Consider the following 22,767-nt stretch of genomic DNA (forward strand, 5'->3'; position numbering starts at 1 on the left):
AATAGTTATCTTCTGCACATTCAGGATGACTTCACTGATCCATGGTTTCAAAGTCTTCCCCGCTCTCCCAAATCTTTACAGAAAATTTCTAAAAGGAGTATAACGAGTTTACTTAACTATCAGGCTTGATGTTAGTCTCGCATGGTCAGTTTGATTCCTCCACTCAAATTCCCCACGTCAAATTACTTTGAAGAAAATCTCAGACTTTATATCATTTTAAAGCAGCTTTTTTGAGAACTAATTGACATGTCCTATAGTTTGCCTACTTAGTGCATAAGTCGATGGTTTTTAGTACATTTACAGCATTGTGCAACCATTGCCATAATCTGATTTTAGAACATTTTCATCACCCCAAAAAGAAACCCTGTATTCATTGGCTGTCATTTTCTATTCTTCCCTCAATATCTCCATTTTATGTCATTTTATCCATAAATATTTCATAGACACTTATACAAAGATAGGAACTATTTTAAAAATACATACAATATCATTTAGCACACAGTAAAATTTTAAATAATGATTATTTAATATCGAAGATAAAATCTATTGTCACATTTATTTGATTATTCTCTACATGTTTTTCACTTTGCTTAACTCAGAAGCCAAATAAAATCTTCACATTGCACACTTCAGTTGCTTGATATTCTGTTTGTTTTCTTTTAAACTGTAGGTCATGCCTCCAACTCTCTCTTTCTCTTTTTTCTTACAAATTTTTGTTGATGAAACCAGGTTATTTGTTTTATAAAATTTACTAAGGTCTAGAATTTTCTGACTATATCCTTGTGTCATTGTTTACTATGTTCCATTGTCCCAAGCGTTTCCTATAAAGTGGTAGTTGAATTTTAATGGGGTTTTAAATCCTTAAAATGATATTTGTTTCTTTAGATAAGATTTTTTCATAGGTGAAAATGTGTCAAACTGCCACCTTTGATGAGTTTTCTTTTACTATGAAATATATTATTCACTGCTATAGTGAATAAAAATTATATTTTAAGGAAGAAAATGAATATCCAGCATCCATCACAAAAGGTAAAAAGCAATAGAGTATTGCCAGTAACTAATGAAATCTCTTTTCACCCCATTCTAGGGGTAAGCATTATTTTGACTTTTTTTATTTTTGGCCACACTGGGTCTTCGATGGTAAGTGGACTTTTCTCTAATTACGGTGAGCAGGGCTACTCTTTGTTGAGATGCAAGGATTTCTCACTGCGGTGGCTTTCCTTGTTGGTGAGCACAGGTTCTAGGAGCTGCAGCTTCATCAGTTGTGGCCCTTTGTTGTCCAGAAACATGTGGGATTTTCCCGGACCAGGAATCAAACCTGGTTCCCTGCATTGACAGACAGATTCTTATTCACTGTACCACCAGGGAAGTCCAATCCTGAAAGTTATTCTTTCACTTTCTTTATACCCCTTATGAGTATATTCCTAAAGAGAATATAGCTTTGTTTGCCTTTATTACTCTATGACCTGCTTTCTCTCCCTCTCAACATGATGCTTTTGAGATTGATCCATGCCATTTCTTGTAACCGTAGTTCATTCATTTTCACTGATATATGGTTAGTACATTGGATGAATAAACTCCACTTTATCTTTTCGTTAGAGGACATTTGGATTGTCTCCAACTTCTTGACATTAGAAATGATAATGCTATGAACATTCTTGTCATACCTCCCAGTGCGTGTGTACAAACTTTCCCTAAAGTGTATGTATGTCCAGGGGTGGAACTTCAGTGTAAGATGTGCAGATGCTCAACATCAGCAATCGATGGCTAACTATTGTCCAAAGTGTTTATACCAATTTAGACTCCCACTAGCAGTGGACAAGAGTTATCCATTGATTCGAATTCTTGCTAATGTTTGGTATTGGCAGATTTTGCCAATTGGTGTTCTCTATTGATAAAAGACAAGTAACCCTGTACTATATGTAGTTGATATTTCAACAGAATTCACAGGAATCCTATTCCAACATTCCTTCTGCTTGTCCCTTATTTTCAGGAAACCACAGCACTTTGTATTTTTTAAGTGTCATTAAGGCATTTCACCTACAGTCATTGAAAATATGTCACAGTTTTTGAGGAGGGAGAGAGATTTGTGCAATGTAAGAGCTGGAAAGACACTCATGAGATGAAGGACTACTATGCAGCATAGCTCTGCGTAGCTAAGCATTACAGTGGTAAGAATCCTGATAAAATAGATCCTTTGTAGGGCCAGTGTGGGCTTCTCTGGTGGCTCAGTGGTAAAGAATCCACCTGCCAAGCAGAAGACGTGAGTTTGATCCCTGGCTCTGTAAGATCCCCTGGAGAAGGAAACAGTAATCCACTCCAGCATTCTTGCTTGGGAAATCCCATGGACAGAGGAGCCTGGTGGGCTATAGTCCACCGGGTTGAGAAGAGTCAGACATGACTTCGTAACTAAACAACAACAAAGGGCCCATGCAACACCCTCCATTCAGCCCAGAAACAAGCTCACTCTTCTCCCATTTCTCCCTTCATCTCGTTCCTCCTGGTTGCTTCAGGTCACAGGCTCTGGAACCAAAATTTTATACAACAGTGTGCATGACTAATTGTGCAATCTAGGACTCCGATGGCACCCCACTCCAGTACTCTTGCCTGGAAAATCCCATGGATGGAGGAGCCTGGTAGGCTGCAGTCCATGGGGTCTCTAAGGGTCAGATACGACTGAGAGACTTCACTTTCACTCATTGGAGAAGGAAATGGCAACCCACTCCAGTGTTTTTGCCTGGAGAATCCCAGTGATGGGGGAGCCTGGTGGGCTGCCGTCTATGGGGTCGCACAGAGTCGGACACGACTGAAGTGACTTAGCAGCAGCAGCAGCAGGACTCCAGATAATGTTGGACTAGCTTCCTTGAGTGTCACTGTGACAAATAAATTAGGTATCATACTAGACAGAACTCTGGGTACACTTCTGGAAATGATCGACTGGCATCACCTCACCTTCTACATGTTAGCCTAGGGGGAGGGGGAAGGAGGAGGGGAGGATTGGGAGGTTGGGATTACCGGGTGCAAACCACTATATGCAGAAGAGATAAACAACAATATAGTTCCCTGGGCTATCCTATTGTATAGCCCAGGGAACTATATTCCACATCCTGTGATAAGTCATAATGGAAAAGAATAAAAGAAGAATGTATACATATATATGTGTGTATAGGGGCTTCCATCGTAGGTCAGTTGGTAAAGAATCTGCCTGCAACGCAGGAGACCTGGGTTGGGAAGATCCCCCTGGAGAAGGAAATGGCAACCCACTCTAGTATTCTTGCCTGGAGAATCCCATGGACAGAGGAGACTGGCAGGCTACAGTCCATGGGGTCACAAGAGTCAGACACAATTTAGTGACTAAACCACCACCACCATATGTATGTATACCTGAACCACTCCGCTGTACAGCAGAAATTAAAGCAACACTGCAAATCAACTACACGTCAGTAAAATAAATTTTAAAAAATAAATTAAAAATTAAAAAAATTTAAAATGTTAGACTATACCTCATACTCCAAGATTTTCAGTGTATAAAATTTGCTCTTTCTAGAATTATTTTTCTCCAACAATTTCCAGGGAGAATCAGGAGTGCAAAGAAGTCATTCATGTTTCTCCCACTTCCATTCTCACAGTTTTCTGCAGTGTACCTAAGATTCTTTGACAAAGCAGCACTATTGATTTGATTTTGTGTCCTTGAACAGTGCTCCACCCAAGCTGATCTGTTGCAAACTTGTAACCATCAGTTTCCTTGAAAGCAGTGATCAAGCTATAAATAAAGGTAATGCCTTGGATCTTGGCAATTGGAAGGCTTGCTAGCCCACTCTTCTTCCCATCACCAGCCTGCTTCACCACTTCTATTCATGTCTCACTGAACTTAATGTCTCTTTCTCTAGTTCTGTCTGACTGAAGACAGATGCTTTAAAAAAAAGTTTTTTTAACTTTCAATTGTGGTAAAATGTACATAACATAAAAGTTACTATCTTAAACATTTTTATGTGTACAATTGTGTTAAATACATGCACACTATTGTGCAACCAATCTCCAGAACTCTCTTCATCTTGCAAAACTGAAACTCTGTCCCCACCACACAACAACTCTCCATTCCCATCTCCATTCCGCATCTCCCCAGCCCCCATCCCAACCCAACCATTCTTCCTGCCTCGAGAATTTGACTACTTTAGGGAACTCATATGGATAGAACCTGTGTCTGTTTTTTTGTCGCTGGCTTATTGCACTTAACATGCCCTCAAGGTTCATCCACGTTGTAGCATGTGTCAGAATGTCTTTCCTAAAAAAAAAAAAAAAAAAGCATGTCTTTCCTTTCTAAAGCTGAATAAGATCCTAGCTGTATTATGTTGTTGTTCGGTCGCTAACTATTGTTGTTGTTCGTGTCTGACTATTTACCACCTCATAAACTGTAGCATGCCAGGTTCCATGGGACTTTCCAGGCAAGAATACTGGAGTGGGTTGCCATTTTCTTCTTCAGGGGAATCTTCCCAGACCAGGGATCAAACTCATGTCTCCTGCATTGGCAGGTGGATTCTTTGCCGCTGAGCCACCAGGGACGTCCCAATTGTATGTATATACCATTTTTATCCATTCACTGGATTTTGTTTATCCATTAATCTATGATGGACGTGTGGGTTGCTTTCATCTTTTGGGTTTTGTTAAAAATGTTCCTAGAATATGGTTGTACAGACCATCTTTTCATCACCCTGCTTTCCGTTCCTTTGGGTATACACCCAACATTGCAATTGCTGGATCATATGGTAATTCTATTTTTAATTTTTGGAGAAACTGTCACGCTGTTTTCCACAGTGGCTGCACCACATTTCAAGTTTCTGTCATGCTCTAGGAGAGAAAATTTTCCTACTCTAGGCTACAGCTGAGGAAAAGGACTGTCTGGCCAAGAATGCACGTCAATTATCACGCTAGATTACAGCAAGATTGAAATAATGAAAAGCATGGAATCGCTAGAACTTGGAGACATTATAAGCCGCGTGGTCCATTCCACTCCATTACTGGTGAGCAAGGGGTGGGCGGGGGGGGGGGGGGGGGCGGGTAAGGGGGAACTCTCAGAGGATGGATGAGTGGCTTTGTGAAGGTCAAGGGCTGGTTAAGGGAAGACTCAGAGCCAACATCCTGGGCTTTCCAATCTTCAACTTATTGCAAAGGAAATAATTTCAAGTAGAAATATTATGCAATGAAGAACAAGAATTACGAGTGCAGAAATCAAAGCCCGAGATGACCTGTGTTTTGCTTTTGTTTCTATGGCTGATGTTAGCTTCCCTGATTGCCTTGGTTGACACTGAAACCGAGCCTGTTTTTCTTGCTGCCGCTGTGGACTGCATCCTGGGCATCCTAGGAGATGGAGCGGGGCGGGGGGGACAAAGAACGTGGGTCCGCAGTTAGGATCCACCCAGCGTGGACCGCGACCCTCGGCTTGCCCGCGCGCCAGCCTGGGGCGTCCGCGTGCCGCGCGGCTGTAGCGCTCACCCTGCGGCCTCAAAGCCTCTCGCGCGCGAGGTGGACGGTGGCTGGCTTCAGCTGTCCCCACGCTCATCGAGAGGGTTCCCGGACTCCCGGCGGGGCGGGGGGTGGAGGGAGCAGGCAGCTCTGGCCATGCCTCCTCCCCGGCCGGGGGCCGCCGAGCCCCTGCGACCTCCCCGGCGGAACCGCGCCCAGTCTCCCCCTCACAGTCGGGGAGCCCCGGGCGCGGCGGAGCGCGGGCTGCGGACCACGGCGGGCACGTGGGCTCGGCCGCAGCGCTGCGCCAGGCACCGGCGCCCCGGCACAGCCCCTGCGGGTGGGGAGAGGGATGCTCCCCCCCTTTCCACTTTGCACCAGTCCGAGGGAATTTGCGGTCGGTGACGCGCATCCTTAAGCGAGCCACCTGCAGCGCGGGGCGCGCCGCGAAGGGCGGCATCGCAGGGCTGGGCCGGTGAGGCCTGGGGACCCCGGGCTCCGGAGGCCATGCCGGCGTTGGCGCGCCTGGGCGGCCGGCTGCCGCTGCTCGGTAAGGCCCCGCTCGCCCGCTCGAGCCCCCGCGGCCCCCGGCCCCCACCCAGCGCCGGCACCGGGTGCGCGCCTCCTCCGTCCCCGCCGCCGCGCGCCTCCCCGCCCGGCTCCGTCTCTCGCTCCCGCGCCCCTCCCCTCTTCCGCGCCCTCCCGACTCGCCCTGAAGTCACCCGCGGCCCCGGCCGGGCCCACCCCGCGTTCTCCTCCCGCTGGTCTCGCGTCGCCGCTCGGGCTCGGGGCCGCGGTCCCCACCGGCCGCCCCGACCCCGCGGGCGGCCTCGCCGAATCGGTGCCTGCGGGGCCCGGGCCGCCCCGCCCGTCAGCCCGCCCGGCGCGCCCGGGTTCTGGGCCAGCCGCCCGAGTCTGCGGCCCCGAGCTGGGCGCCGGGGGACCCGGACCTTGCGTGCGCCGACCCCGGTACCGCAGACTCCTGGGTGGCGTCTCCAACTCTTCTTTTGAGGTTTTGATGTCGGGAGTGAACTCTGATGGGAAAAGGCGCCCGGGTTCTCCCCAAAGCGAGTCATCTCGGGTAACGACCACCCACCCCGCCGAATGTCGACTGGATCAATGAATAGATACTTTGGAAAATATTATGCAAACGGGATTTACATCTTAAAATACCCGCTGCCCCCTCCTCTTGTACTCGATTTTTATCCTGGCGTTAAACCCCAAGAGGCTTTTCAAGGACTCAGCTGACTGTTCCCAAATAATCTGGATAGCATAATTGTTACCGGGAAAAAAAAAATCCTCTTTAGATCCAGTTCATCTGTTTGGAAAGAGGAGAGGGTTGATTTGCGTTTAGGGTGAAGGAGGCAGAGTTTGGGGGGCCAGGAAGCCTCGGATCGTGTCCTAGTTCTGCAGCCTTGGGGGATAATCACTCACTGCCCCTGGCGGGCCTGTCCTGCTCTGTCCACGGAGGGAGTCTGGCTGTGTCTTCTCCAGCTCCCAGACCCTAGCAGTCTGTCTTGCATCTTCCGTGGTCCATGGAGAAAATACTTGCAGTATAGACGTGCAGGAATTATTTCCAGTAGCTTTTGTTTCAAATAATTCAGAATTATAGAGTTAAAACATAAGGGGGAAAAGAGTAGAAAAGCATCTTGCATTTCCTAAACATCTCTGTTAATTGGTAAATATGTACATTTTAAATGTACAGTACAATATGTTTTTCAGAGTCTATTACAAGAAGTTAGCTTTCTGTTAATGTATAACCTGAAGTGGTAAGTGGGTTTTTCAGTCACATACAAAGGCTTTGGGAAAGTATAAACATCAGTACATGCAAGTGTATATAAGCTGCATTGAATTCTTTTATATTTCAGGACAATCTCAGAAATTCCTACATCTCTCTCCAGATTTTTCTAAATGAGGCATAATTCACAGATAGAAAATATGCACACATCTTAATAGTACAACTCCATTAAGTTTTATATACACAGTGAGTGAAATGAAAGTCACTCAGTCGTGTCCGACTCTTTGCAACCCCATGGACTATACAGTCCATGGAATTCTCCAGGCCAGAATACTGGAGTGGGTAACCTTTCCTTTCTCCAAGGGATCTTCCCAGCCCAGGGATGGAACCCAGGTCTCCGGCATTGCAGGCAGATTCTTGACCAGCTGAACCACCAGGGAAGCCCTTTATATACACAGGTACCTGCCTAATCATTATTTCATGAAGATAAAGAGCAATTCGAACTCCATCCCCTCCCCCAAGGTAGCCACTATTCTGACTTTTTTTAGAGAGGAAAAAAAGTGGTTTGAATTTTATTAGAATCACACTGGTTTAGTCACATTTACTATTCTGACCTCTGATTCCATGGTTTTTCCTGTTTTTTTGAACTACATGTAAACCAAACCATTATTATGTTTCTTTTTTTAATGTCCAGTTTCTTTCACTCAGCATTGTGATTATGAGATTCAACTTTGTTCTTAATAACTGTGGTTTTTTTGTTTTTGTTTTTGTTTTCAATTGCTAGGTGCTATTTCCTTAGTATGACTAGACTATGCAATCTATCCATTCTATTGTTGAAGAACACTTTGTGTGTCTCCAATTTTGTGTAGTGAAGAGTATAAGACTGCTGTGAGTACTCTTTTACATGGTTGGGGACAGAAATACTCATTTCTCTTTGGATGATACCCTCAAATCAAATTCCTAGATTGTAGAGAAAGGCACATGTCAGTTTTGGTAGATATTGTCCAGCAGTTTTCTGAAGTGGTTGCACCAGTTTGCCTTCCCGCTAACAGCGTATGGAGCTCCTTGTCACATCTTTGCCAAGACTTGCCATTACAGACTTCCTTGAATGAAGCAACATAAAGTGAGAGGCTAAAAAACAAGGACTTTAAATGTTAAAAAAAAGCTCTAACTACATCGAATTATCAGATGCCATTCCCATTTCCCTTATACTGTAAGGTCTACCTTTCAAGAAGAATGATTAGGTTTTCTAAGTAGTGCTTAAAGAGTGGACACAGACTCTTCATGGCCCTAATTGCATTCTGTACTGATCATAGCTAGGAGCAAGATTTCAGGATCTCAGTAACTGTGATAACTGTTTCTCTCATTAGTGTCAGGAAATTCATATTCAGAGCTTCGACCTCCACATTTAGTTGACATCCTTTGATCTTGATGCTTATCTTACTTTGTTTGCTTGTGACCTGGTAGCCTAAGGGGAACCAACTCAGAAGGAGGTAGACGGAAGGGATGCCCAGTAAAGTTTGGATTGGATGGGGACACCAGACCTGGTGACCTGGTGTTAAGATACCCTTTCATCCTAAAAGCCTCATTCTAATCCATGCTATCCTTCAAGTTTAGACTGGCTGTTCATTTCTTCTTGGTTACTTCGAATGGATCTATAGTAAATTATCCTCTTAGGTTTCATTATTAACTACTTGGCTCCACTTTTTATAACTAAGAAGGCACTTTCATTAACCCTTTAGTTATCAGTAAAGATTTCGTTCTTGTTGAAGTTTCCTGTTGCTTAACTGAAGAACAGTTAGGTAATGAGATCTTAAGTATGGGAGAGGAAGACATTTATATTCCAGGGGGGTAAAAAGATGAAGAGGGAGCCTCCATGAAGAAGAAAAAGAAATTTATTTGACAAACTTTTATTGAACACCTATTTCAGTGCTAGGCACCATGAGGGTACAAAGATGAAAAAGATGGGGACGGGGGAACTTACATATAAATAGTTAATTCAATTCTATTTTAAAAATGCATGGTCATTGCCTTTCTCCAAGAAAACATTTCAGCACAAAGTTTGCTTTCAGTTGTTTAAACCTTCCAATACAGTTGTCATGATCCATAGATATCTGTAGGAGAAAAATAGCGTGAATCCCAAGATTTTCGTTGCCTGCTGCTGCTGCTGCTAAGTCACTTCAGTCGTGTCCGACTCTTTGTGACCCCACAGATGGCAGCCCACTAGGCTCCCGTCCCTGGGATTCTCCAGGCAAGAACACTGGAGTGGGTTGCCATCTCCTTCTCCAATGCATGAAAGTGAAAAGTGAAAGTGAAGTCGCTCAGTTGTGTCCGACTCTTAGCGACCCCATGGACTGCAGCCCACCAGGCTCCTCCGTCCATGGGATTTTCCTGGCAAGAGTACTGGAGTGGGGTGCCATCGGCTTCTCCATTTTGTAGCCTAAGACTACTTAAACATGGATATTACTGGATTTAATGGTTGTGAGGATGAAAAGACTCTTCCATTTGAAATTTTTAAAATGGACTGTTCCAGAATGAAATATGGCCATTTATTTTTTTAAGATTCTAGGAAGAAGCAATTTTCCAAATGGTTCTTTGAACAAATTTGTTGGCTACATTTTCCTCCCCAGAGAGCATCCCTGTTCAATTGAGACGCCCACAGGATGGCTCAGCTTCATGACTTTCTCTGCAATTCCTTTTATTCCCCTCATCTTTTTCATCCTCTAATGAAACTCAGGAAGCGATGTGACCAGAGCCCTTGTCAGTGTTCAAGATTGTGATCTCTCTGAATCTTCAAATAGCCACCAGATATTGCCTTAATCTTTGGGTCAAGATTCTGATTTGGTTTAAAAATAATAATAATCTCAAAAGTATTGTATTTTATCATTGTTCTTGATTTTGAAAAGGACCTTGAAGAGGAGAGGAATAAGAACTTGGGGGAGGGAAATCGAGGGGCTGGAAACTAGCTTGGCCTCATTTTTAATTTGCTTAGCTTGTTCTTGCTACGATGCTGTACCCTTTGCTGTTCACTCCAAAATAGCAAAGTCTTGTGAATCTCACAAGACTGAATAAAGCTTTTGGTTTTCATCAAGATGATTTTGTGATCTTATTATTTTTCAAATATTGATTTCCAAAAATGTCTTAGCTTTATCTTAGGTGGCCATAGTTCTATGGCTGAGGGTTTTTCTGTTGTTTGGGGGTCTGTGAGATTTACGTATATGTGATTGAATTACCTCTATGGCTAGATCATCCTTAAGTCCTCAAGTGATAATAGCTTTTGTAGAACCCTCTGATGATCGTTAGTTGGAATCACGCAATTCTGTTCAATGGGTCCCATCACATGTAGAGGAAATTTAAAAATAATATAAAGTACACACACACTGTTCTTTTGTGGCTAGAGGAATTGCATAAGATCCAAAAGAGGAACTATTATTATTTTTTTAGGTTAAACAGTAAAAGTATTTTTTCACTGCTGTCATTGTAAGTCCATTGGTAGCCAAGAATCTGCCATAAAATTATTTGCAGCCTACTTTAAAACAGGATATTGTCATTATTTCTTTAAACCATTATGTTTTTTAAAACTTTGATTTATTTTTTTTGGCTGTGCTGGATCTTCCTTGCTGCTCGGGCTTTTTTTCTTGAGTTGCAGCTACGCTCTAGTTGTGGGTGCACGGGCTTCTCATCACCATGGCTTCTTTTGTTCTAAAGCTCGGACTCTAGGCGCTTGAGTTCAGTACTCGTGGCAGTGGGCTCAGTGGTTGTGGCTCCCGGGCTCTAGAATACTGACTCAGTAGTTGCAGAGCACGGTCTTAGCTGCTCCTCCACACGTGGGTCCTTCCCAGATTAAGGATTGAACCCGTGTCTCCTGCAGATTCTTGACCACCAAGTTACCAGAGAAGCCCGAAACCAGTGTGTTTTGATTGTTACATACCCATTGAATTCAGTCTTCCGCTGCTTTGCTATTTGAGTTACAATGTTCCTAATATTAGGGGTTCTGTTCTTGGAGATGATGCAGTTGAATATGTTAGGGTGAGCAACACAGTCAGAAAACCTGAGTTCTTTATTCTGGCCAGAAATGTCTCTGCACTTAAGCTCCTCATTTGTGGAAGGGAGATAAGCAATATCTTACCGCTTCATCAGATAATACCTGTAGAGTGCAGCTTCATCCCCTGTCAGACAGGTGCTTTGCAGAAAGAGAGATGCCTCAAGTTGGAAGGAATCGTCAGGATTTAGTTACATGGTTTCTCTCCTTGCCTTCTTGGACCCTTGGGAGCACCATGTGGGCCAGCCAGGTGCCACATAGTTCAGATTCCTGCTCACAGTCTAATGTTGGGGGTGTTGGTGGCACAGGGTAAGCATGTAAAAGGAAAACTGCGGTGTAATTTTAGAAATAAGGACCGAGGTTGAGCCTCCAATACAGACTGAGAAAATCAGGCAAGGCTTCCCAGAAGAGGTGATGTCAAGTCTTGATTAGAAAGTTAAGACTTAGGTGCTTCCCTAGTGGTCCAGTGACTGAGATTTAGTGCTCCCAATGCAGAGGCCCCAGGTTTAATCCCGGGTCGGGGAACTAGATCCTACATGCCACGACCAACTGTTCACATGCCCCAACTAAGATCCAGCACAGCCAAGTAAATAAATAAAAGAAAGGTAAGGCTTGACAGGCGAAGGGGAGAATAAGGACTTTCCAGGCAAACAGGACAGTGAAGAGAACAGTAGAGAAGTCAGAATCACGGAGCAGACGGACTCCATAATTCCGTCCTGAGTTGCTGAGGCACAATGTAAAAGGCCCCCAGGATCAGGGAATTCTCATCTACGAAGGTGTCAACTCAGAAAATGAAGCCTGTTCAATGGGTAGCTTCCAGAGGCTCAGATGTGTGTGATGTGTAAGGAGTGTTTTAGTGGTGTGATAAAGGACCTGGATGTTCTCCTGTGGCCCAAGAGTCTCTGGAGGGAATTCAGGGGATCCATTGTGTCCTTTGGTGTGTGTGTGTATTGTGTGTATATGTGTGTGTATGTGTTTGTATATATTGTGTGTGTGTGTGTATGTCTCTGTGTGTATTGTGTGTATGTGTGTATATATTGTGTTTGTGTGTATATGTGTGTTTGTGTGTATGTGTATGTATTGTGTGTGTATTGTGTTCGTGTGTGTATTGGTGTGTTATGTGTATGAATGTATGTGTATATATTGTGTGTGTTTGTGTATGTGTGTGTATGTGTGTGTATATCGTGTGTGTGTGTTGTATGTTTGTGTGTGTGTGTGTTGGTGTGTTATGTGTATGAATGTATGTGTATATTGTGTGTGTGTGTATAGTGTGTGTGTGTGTTTGTGTGTGTGTGAGGGTTAATTGCTTTCCTCAGATTTTTCAGTGTGGTCTGTGTCTCAAGAAGGGTAAGGACCAGTGCTGTAGGCTGTTTAGGGTTTGAAGGCAAGGAGTGACAGCATGTCGGAGCACTGACATGTACTCCAGAAGGACAGTTTTGGGGTCTGTGTCGAGGATGGATGTCAGGCAGACAAGACATGGCAGAGAGGACAGCGAGGAAGCAGTTGGCAGTCGGCCAGGCCAGACGCGACAAGGACTGGAGTTGGGGCAGTGGTGGAAGAGAGGCAGGGCCATGCAGAGATGTGGGGATTATCCGGAGGTCAAAATGTCATGGCTTGGCAGCTGCCTGGATGATGGGAAGTGGGGGAGAGGGAGGAGTTGAAAGTGACTTCTGGCTTTGGGGACAGTGGGTGTGCTGGCACTAACAGAGGAGGGGGTGGGGGGAGGAAGAAAGGGGGGAGTTCAGTCTGAGTGTAAGGTTCCTGGGGGCCACCCAGATATATAGCCGTACACATAGGAGGTATGGATTTGAAACTCCTGAGCAAATGGACTGTCGTTTATTAAAATCATGAGAAAGAGCAGAGACTGGCGAGACGACAGCGATGAGAGTGTCCCAGGTGCAAAGAAGAGCACACAAGTCTCCTTCCCTGGACTCACACTGACCACTCCTGGCTCCGCTGGCCTCCATGTATATGGGATGGGAGAGTTCCCCACACCAAGCAGTTCTTGGGAACCAATTGGATGTCCTACAGTTTAACTCAATTCTGACACTCTCTCCCCGGAGATAGCATCAGATCCCACAGGTTAAGGGCTCAGAGCCCTCTTGACCCCCATCAGATGTCAGTGTCAAGTCCAGGTTGCCACCAGCACAGGCTGTAAGTCAGAGGTTCCCAGGACCCCCTCCTTGACTTTGATGACTTTGCTGGAACAGCTCACAGAATTCAGAAAAACAATTTGCTTGCTAGATTACCGTTTTATGATGAAAGGATATAACTCCAGGATAGCCAGGTGGAAGAGATACAGAGGGCAAGGCAAGCGGTGTGGGGAGGGCTCGGAATGTCATCCAGTTCACCAATCCGGAAGCTCACTGGATCTCTTAGTTCAAGAATTGTTATAGAGTTTAATTAGCACACTTCCCTCCCTGTTTGCCCACGGGTCAGCTTTCAGCCTCACCCCTCCAACCTCTGGATCTTTCTTGGGACAACCCCCCGGCTCCTGGGGCTGCAGAGGCACCCTGCCCTAAGTCACCTTGTTAGCATAAACTCTGGAGTGCCCAGAAGGGGCTCATTGTGAGTAACAACAGACACCTCTGTTGCTCAGGAAATTCTAAGGATTTTAGGAGCTTTGTGCCAGGAAAGAGTGCTTCCTAGGTGGTGCAGTGGTAAAGAACCCACCTGCCAACGCAGGTTCAATCCCTGGATTGGGAAGATCCCCCAGAGGTGGAAATGGCAACTCACTCCAGTATTCTTGCCTGGAGAATCCTATGGACAGAGGATCCCCGGGGGCTACAGTCTATGGGGTAACAAAGAATCAGACACGACTGAGCATGCATGCATGGTCTGGGAAAGACCAAATACATTTTGATCTAAAGCCAAGTATATTTATTATACTACATGGGTCTACTGCCCTCTTTTACCAAATGAGAAAAGTGAGACCCAAAGAGGTCAAATGACTTGCTGAAGTTCGGGGTTATCACAGCAGGTAACTGACTCCTAAAACACCTGGCTCTGAAAGCCAATGGGACTTGTGTCCAAGAGACCCTAGCAAACAAAGAAACAGTTTGTAAAGGGTTTGCAAAGACTCCTTGTGACTATACCCGCAGGCTCAGTGCTGAGGCAACAGACAGAAACAGCCTTCTCCCAGTCTTTTCCTTAAACAGGCCTATTTAAAAACAAACAAAAAAAACTTTTATTGAAGTATAGTTGGTTTACAATGCTGTAGCAGTTTCTAGTGAACAGCAAAGCAATTCAGTTATACATACTTGTATATACATATTCTTTTTCAGATTTTTTCCACTATAGGTTATTATAAGACAATGAATATAGTTCCCTCTACTATACAATACAGCCTTGTTGTTTTTCTCCTTTATATATAGCAGTGTGTATCTGTTAATCCCAAGCTCCTAATTTATCCCTAGCCCAGCCTTCATCTTTGGTAACAATACTTTGTTTTCTGTGTCTGAGTCTGTTTGTTTTGTAAATGAGTTCATTTGTACCATTTTTTGGATTCCACATGTAAGTGATGCCATGTGATATTTGTCTCCCACCGTCTCATACTTCACTTAATATGATAATCACTGGGTCCATCCATGTTGCTGCAAATGGCATTACTTCATTCTTTTTTATGGCTAAGTAATGTTCCGTTGTATATGTATACCTCATCTTTATCTGTTTCTCTGTCGATGGGCATTTAGGTTGCTTATGTGTCTTGGCTATTGTAAATAGTGCTCCTATGAACATTAGGCTGAATGTATCTTTTTGAATGATCATTTTGTCCGGATATATGCCCAGGAGTAGGATTGCGGGATCATACGATCACTCTGGTTTTTGTTTTTGGCCATTCCATGCAGCTTGCAGAATCTCAGTCCTCTAACCAGGGATCAAACCCAGGCTCCTGACAGTGGAAGCATGGAGTCCTAACCCTGGACCACCGGAGCATTCCCTCTATTTTTATTTTTTTAACTAACCTCCATACTGTTCTCCATGGTGGCTGTACCAATTTATATTCCCACCAACAGTATAGAGGGGTCCCCTTTTCTCCATACCCGCTCCAGCATTTATTATTTGTAGACTTTTTGATGATGGCCATTCTGATGGGTGTGAGATGATACTTCAGTGAAGTTTTGATTCACATTTCTCTAATAATTAGCGATGCTGAGCATCTTTTCATGTGCCTATTGACCATCTCTATGTTCTCTTTGAACAAATGCCTATTTAGGTCTTCTGCCCATTTTTGATGCTTTTTCAAGAGGTCCATTTTCAACCTAATTTAACATACATCTAGGGACTGACTGCAATTCTGCCTGAGCCTGAGGAGGGTGGATGCACCATTTACACATTTGCCCTCTGGTATCTCTCTGAAAGGAGCTTATACATGTGTCTAAAACCATGGCCTTTGTGACTGCCACCTAGAGGACACATTCCTTGATCTGGTGGCCAGCAGGACTTGCATTTGTGGGTCCCACTGGTCTGTAGTGAACAAAGAAACAGTTATTAACTGACTATCCTTTAGAGCTCAGTGCAGAGAAAGCAGACAAACACTAGCTCCCATTCTTTCCCTGAAAGAGGTCTGCTTGTGTATTTTACAAGCCACTGCCTGAGAGTTCAGCTTCACTGTGCATCTAGGTACTAACTGAAATCTTCCCTTTGTTGTTGTTGTTTTTCGGTCGCTAAGTTGTGTCTGACTCTGAGACCCCTTGGACTATAGCACACCAGGCTTTCCTGTCCTTCACTATTTCCAGAGTTTACTCACACTCATGTCCATTGACGCAGTGATGCCATCCAACCATCTCGTCCTGTCAGCCCCTTCTCCTCCTGCCCTCAGTCTTTCCCAGCATCAGGGTCTTTTCCAGTGAGTTCTTCTCATCAGGTGGCCAAAGTACTGGATCTTCAGCTTCAGCATCTGTCCTTCCAATGAATAGTCAGGGTTGATTTCCTTTAGGATGGACTGGTTTGATCTCCCTGTGGTCCAAGGGACTCTCAAGAGTCTTTGCCAGCACCACAATTCAAAAACATCAGTTCTTCAGCACTCAGCCTTTTTTATGCTCCAGCTTTCGCATCCATACATGACTACTGGAAAAACCATGGCTTTGACTATATGGACCTCTGTCAGCAAAATGATGTCTCTGCTTTTTAATATGCTGTCTAGATTTGTCATAGCATCCAAGGAGCTATCGCCTTTTAATTTTGTAGCTGCAGTCACTGTTCCCAGTGATTTTGGAGCCCAAGAAAATAAAGTCTCCTCCCCTTCAGGACACGGGCAAATCATGACACATCCTTACTACTGGGAGCCAATAAGCACAAAAAAGGTAATTTAAGAAACTACCAAGAACTCCTTATTGCCAAATTCAGCCTGAAATTGAAGAAAGTAGGGATAACCACTAGACCATTCAGATATGACCTAAATCAAATCCCTTATACAGTGGAAGTGAGAAATAGATTTAAGGGACTAGATCTGATAGATAGAGTGCCTGATGAACTATGGACTGAGGTTTGTGACATTGTACAGGAGACAGGGATCAAGACCATTCCCATGGAAAAGAAATGCAAAAAAGCAAAATGGCTGTCTGAGGAGGCCTTACAAATAGCTGTGAAAAGAAGAGAAGTGAAAAGCAAAGGAGAAAAGGAAAGATGTAAGCATCTGAATGCAGAGTTCCAAAGAATAGCAAGGAGAGATAAGAAAGCCTTCCTCAGCAATCCATGCAAAGAAATAGAGGAAAACAACAGAATGGGAAAGACTAGAAATCTCTTCAAGAAAATTAGAGATCCCAAGGGAACATTTCATGCAAAGATGGGTTCGATAAAGGACATAAATGGTATGACCTAACAGAAGCAGAAGATATTAAGAAGAGGTGTCAAGAATACACAGAAGAACTGTACAAAAAAGATCTTCACCACCCATATAATCACGATGGTGTGATCACTCACCTAGAGCCAGACATCCTCCAGTGTGAAGTCAAGTGGGCCTTAGAAAGCATCATTATGAACAAAGCTAGTGGAGGTGATGGAATTCCAGTTGAGCTATTTCAAATCCTGAAAGATGATGCTGTGAAAGTGCTGCACTCAATATGCCAGCAAATTTGGAAAACTCAGCAGTGGCCACAGGACTGGAAAAGGTCAGTTTTCATTCCAATCCCAAAGAAAGGCAATGCCAAAGAATGCTCAAACTACTGCACAATTGCACTCATCTCACATGCTAGTAAAGTATTGCTCAAAATTCTCCAAGCCAGACTTCAGCAGTACATGAAACATGAACTTCCAGATGTTCAAGATGGTTTTAGAAAAGGCAGAGGAACCAGAGATCAAATTGCCAACATCCACTGGATCATCAAAAAAGCAAGAGAGTTCCAGAAAAACATCTATTTCTGCTTTATTGACTATGCCAAAGCCTTTGACTGTGTGGATCACAATAAACTGTGGAAAATTCTGAAAGAGATGGGAATACCAGACCACCTGACCTGCCTTTTGAGAAACCCATATACAGGTCAGGAAGCAACAGTTAGAACTGGACATGGAACAACAGACTGGTTCCAAATAGGAAAAGGAGTACATCAAGGCTGTATATTGTCACCCTGCTTATTTAACTTCTATGCAGAGTACATCATGAGAAACACTGGGCTGGAAGAAGCACAAGCTGGAATCAAGATTGCCGGGAGAAATATCAGGAACCTCAGATATGCAGATGACACCACCCTTATGGCAGAAAGTGAAGAGGAAGTAAAATACCTCTTGATGAAAGTGAAAGAGGAGAGGGAAAAAGTTGGCTTAAAGCTCAGCATTCAGAAAACAAAGATCATGGCATCCGGTCCCATCACTTCATGGGAAATAGATGCAGAAACAGTGGAAACAGTGTCAGACTATTTTTCTGGGCTCCAAAATCACTGCAGATGGTGATTGCAACCATGGAATTAAAAGACGCTTACTCCTTGGAAGGAAAGTTATGACCAACCTAGATAGCATATTCAAAAGCAGAGACATTACTTTGCCAACAAAGGTCTGTCTAGTCAAGGCTATGGTTTTTCCAGTGGTCATGTGAGAGTTGGACTGTGAAGAAGGCTGAGTGCCGAAGAATTGATGCTTTTGAACTGTGGTGTTGGAGGAGACTCTTGAGAGTCCCTTGGACTGCAAGGAGATCCAACCAGTCCATTCTAAAGGAGATCAGTCCTGGGTGTTCTTTAGAAGGACTGATGCTGAAGCTGAAACTCCAGTACTTTGGCCACCTCATGTGAAGAGTTGACTCATTGGAAAAGACCCTGATGCTGGGAGGGATTGGGGGCAGGAGGAGAAGGGGATGACAAAGGATGAGATAGCTGGATGGCATCACAGACTCGATGGACATGAGTTTGGGTGAACTCCGGGAGTTAGTGATGGACAGGGAGGCCTGGCATGCTGCAGTTCATGGGGTTGCAAAGAGTCGGACATGACTGAACGACTGAACTGAACTGAACTGAACCAAGAACTAAGCCTGGGTGGACGGATAAGATTTCTTCTACAAGAGGCTATTCTGTGAAGACTGGGATAATATGGCTTTTTATCTAATCCACAGAAACCAACATAGATAATCAAAGATGATGAAGAAAGAAAGGAGCGTGTTTCAAACAAAAGAATAAGATAAAACTCCAGAAACAAACCTTAGTGAAATGGAGATAAGTGATTTACCTGTAAAAAGTTCAAAATAGGACTTCCCTGGTGGTCCACTGGTTATGAATCCCCTTGCCAAAGCAGAAGGTGTGGGTTCCATTCCTGGTTCGGGAAGATTCCACGTGCTGTAAGGCAACTGAGCCCATGTGTCACAACTACTACTGAGCCCGAACTCTAGAGCCTGCATGATCCAACAAGAGAAGCCACTGCAATGAGAAGTTTGATAACCATGACTGGAGAGTAGCCTCCACTCTCTGCAACAAGACAAAGCCCACAGGCAGCGAAGAAGACCCAGCGCAGCCAAAAATAAATAAATAAATAGTTGTTTTTTAAAAAAGAGTTCAAACTAACAGTCATAAAGATGTTCACTGATGCTCCCTGAGAACAATACATGAATAAAGTGAGAATTTCCACAGAGAGAGAAAGCTTAAGAAGAATGCTGCTGCTACTGCTGCTAAGTCACTTCAGTCATGTCCGACTCTGTGCGACCCCATAGACAGCAGCCCACCAGGCTCCCCGTCCCTGGGATTCTCCAGGCAAGAACACTGGAGTGGGTTGCCATTTCCTTCTCCAATGCATGATAGTGAAAAGTCAAGTGAAGTCGCTCAGTCGTGTCCGCCTCTTAGCGACCCCACAGACTGCAGCCTACCAGGCTCCTCCGTCCATGGGATTTTCGAGGCAAGATTACTGGAGTGGGGTGCCATTGCCTTCTCCGTAAGAAGAATACAATAACTGAAAAATTCAGAAAAGGAGTTCACCAACCAACTGTGTGGTGGAAGAATTACTGAGATCAAAGACAGAGCAGTGGAATTGATCCAATCAGAGGAGCAATAAGGGAAAAAAGAAAAGAGTGAAGACAGTTTAAGGAACTTAAGAGATACCATCACACTAAACTAATAGTCATTATAGGGGTCCCAAAAGATGAAGAGAAAGAGAAAGAACACAATAATTATTCAAAGAGATAATGGCTGAAAAATCCCCTCATCTGGGCATAAGCAACAGACATCCAGGTCCAAGAAGTCCAGAGACTTCCAGATAAGATGAATGTGAAGAGACCTACTGAGACACGTTATAGATACACTGTCAGAAACTAAAGACAAGAAGAAGATCTTAAAGGCAGCAAGAAGGAAAACAGCGGAGCCTCTGTAGTACTATCAGCAGATTTTTCAGCAGAGACTTTGTAGGCTAGAAAGGAATGGCATTACATATTTGAAATGCTAAAAGAAAAAAAACAGCTACCAAGAATACCTGGGAGGAGGGTTCAGGATGGGGAACACAGGTATACCTGTGGCGGATTCATTTTGATATTTGGCAAAACTAATACAATATTGTAAAGTTTAAAAATAAAATAAAATTTAAAAAATAAATAAAATAAAGAAGTAAAAGCTCAAAAAAATAAATAAAAATAAAAATACTTATTGATTTTATTTATTTGGCTGTGTTGGGTCTTAGTTGCAGCATGCAGGATCTTTTCCATTGCAGTGCATGGATTCTCTGATTGTAGTGCGTGGGCTCAGTAGTTGCGGTACGTGGACTCCAGAGTGCACTGGCTTCAGTGGAGGGGCTAGCAGGCTTAGCTGCTCCAAGGCACGTGGGATCTGCCCAAACCAGAGATCAAACCTGTGTCCCCTGTATTGGCTGGCGGATTCTTAACCGCTGGGCCACCTGGGAAGTTCCTAATCAGTTTTAAAGACACACGCAGACTAAAAGTAAAGGGATGGAAAAAGATACTGCATGCTCATGGAAACCAAAAGTAGAGATATCTATACTTACATCAGACGAAATAGACTTTAGCCAAAGATTGTCATAAGAGGTAAAAAGGGTCACCCAATAGAGAATATGACATGTATAAATATTTATGCACCTGCCATAGGAGCACCTAAAGAAATTAAGCAAATGCTAACAGACCTGAAGGGAGAAATAACAATGCAACAACACAAAGGGACCTCAGTACCCCAGTTTCAACAAAGGATAGATCATCTAGACATAAAATCAGTAAGGAAACATCGGACTTAAACTACGTGTTAGACTAGGTGGACCTAACAGTCATTTACAGAACATGCCATCTAACAGCAGTGAATATACAGTCTTCTCAAGCTCACTCAGAACATTCTCCAGGATATTTCTGATCACAGTGGTATGAAACCAGAACTCAGCTACAAGAAGAAAACTGGGAAATTCAAAATTATGTGATGATAAAACAGCATTTGCACGTTTTGTATCTCTATGTCACGTTTTGGTAATTCTCACAATATTTCAAATGTTTTCACTATTATTATAGTTGTTTTGGTGATCTTTGATCAGTGATCTTTGATGTTAGGACTACAATTCACTGAAGGCTCAGATGATGGTTAGCATTTTTTAGCAAGAAAGTATGTTTTAGTTAAGGTATACACATTGTATTCTTGGGTATAATGCTGTTACACGCTTAAAAGGCTACACTGTACCATAAACGTAACTTGTATATGCACCAGGAAACCATAAAGAAGAAAAAAATGGCTGGTATACAAATAACCAGTCTTCAGTTGCACTAGCCTCACTTCAAATGCTTAATGCTAAATGCAGCTAAGGACCACCCTGTTGAACAGCACAGATAAGGAATATTTCCATCCCCCAAGAATGTTCCCTTGGAAAACACTGCTCTAAGGACCTCTGCTCAAGATTGATAGTAAGACTTGCCTTTTGTGAAATTATACTTCCTGCATGCTTTCCTGTTGGCCGCTTTCCCTTGATTACATTTTGTTTAATTGTAAGATGAATACATATTTTCTTTTTAAGGTGTGCATGTATCAACATCACTGCCTTTGTTTGCTTTCACAGTTGTTTTTTCCACAATGATATTCCAGACTATTACAAATCAAGATCTGCCTGAGATCAAGTGTGTTTTAATCAACCATGGAAACAATGATTCATCAGTGAGGACATCATCATCAAATCCCATGGTAAAGTAATAGTAAAATTTTAGCTATTTTCTCTGGAGACCATACTTTGTAAGCTATTGAGACTTGCTATGGCTTATGAGCTTTTCTTTTTATATATTTAAGTAACTATGCATTCATGTGGGGTATTGATGAGCATCTCTACTCATTGTTACCTGGGACTCCATCCCAACAAGAGTCACATTGTCTTTGGGCTTAGATTCTGGAAGGACAGTGATACTCAGAATGAATAAGAAACAAAGATTTCCTTTTCTCCTTAAAATAAAGCCAGGCTTCTCTCTCACGCCCCGAATCTCTAAATTTCCAACTGCCTCCTGGGTTTACATAAATAGATTTTTTCCATTTGCTCATTAAGACCCACCTATATAATTTACTTCATTTCTATTTCCCCAAACATCTTGTTTTAATGGATTTCTGTTTACAGCCCCGTCTAGATCCTAAGCTTGAAAGCTCAGCCTCACTTTGGACTGCTTCCTTTCTCTGCCCTCACATTTGGTCAGTTACCAAGTCTTATCAATTTCCTTTCTTTCCTAGTTCTCATTTAACCACCTCATATTCTCCAGTCTCCCTGCCACTTCCCTAATTCCAGCCCTCATAGTCACAATAATATTGTAAGTGCCTTCTTCCTTCTACAGTTCAGCTCAGATAGGGCTGCCGAACTTTTCTTTTCTTTTCTTTTTCTCAATTAATTTTGGGCTGCACCGAGTCTCTGTTGCTTTGCGTGGGCTTTCTCTGGTTGCAGAGGTCTGGGGCTGTTCTAGATGCTGTGCCTGGGCTTCCCTTGTTGTTGAGCACAGGCTCTAGGGCGCGCGGGCTCCAGCAGTTGCGGCACACAGCCTCAGTAGCTGCAGTTCCCAGGTTCCAGAGCACAGGCTCAGCAGTTGTGGCACACAGACTTAGTTGTCCCATGGCATGTGGGATCTTCCCCACCCAGGGATCGAACCCGT

At 43.7% G+C, this 22,767-nt stretch overlaps 1 protein-coding gene across 2 annotated transcripts in view; it reads left to right on the forward strand.

The window, feature by feature from the left end:
• Nucleotides 1-4,664: 4,664 nt before the first annotated feature.
• FLT3 (fms related receptor tyrosine kinase 3) overlaps nt 4,665-22,767 on the forward strand; it is a 70,100-nt gene continuing 51,997 nt past the window's right edge. The window contains exons 1-2 of one of the 2 annotated variants that reach the window (XM_070800245.1): nt 4,665-5,021; nt 21,702-21,823. In XM_070800245.1, coding sequence (XP_070656346.1) covers nt 21,716-21,823 — 108 coding nt within the window. In that variant the 5' untranslated portion in view covers nt 4,665-5,021; nt 21,702-21,715. Of the gene's footprint in view, nt 5,022-5,750; nt 6,014-21,701; nt 21,824-22,767 lie in introns of those variants that run through there. The other variant, XM_070800244.1, reaches the window with a different exon arrangement.

Source organism: Bos indicus, chromosome 12 (genome assembly GCF_029378745.1).
Source record: "Bos indicus isolate NIAB-ARS_2022 breed Sahiwal x Tharparkar chromosome 12, NIAB-ARS_B.indTharparkar_mat_pri_1.0, whole genome shotgun sequence".
Lineage (NCBI taxonomy): Eukaryota > Metazoa > Chordata > Mammalia > Artiodactyla > Bovidae > Bos > Bos indicus.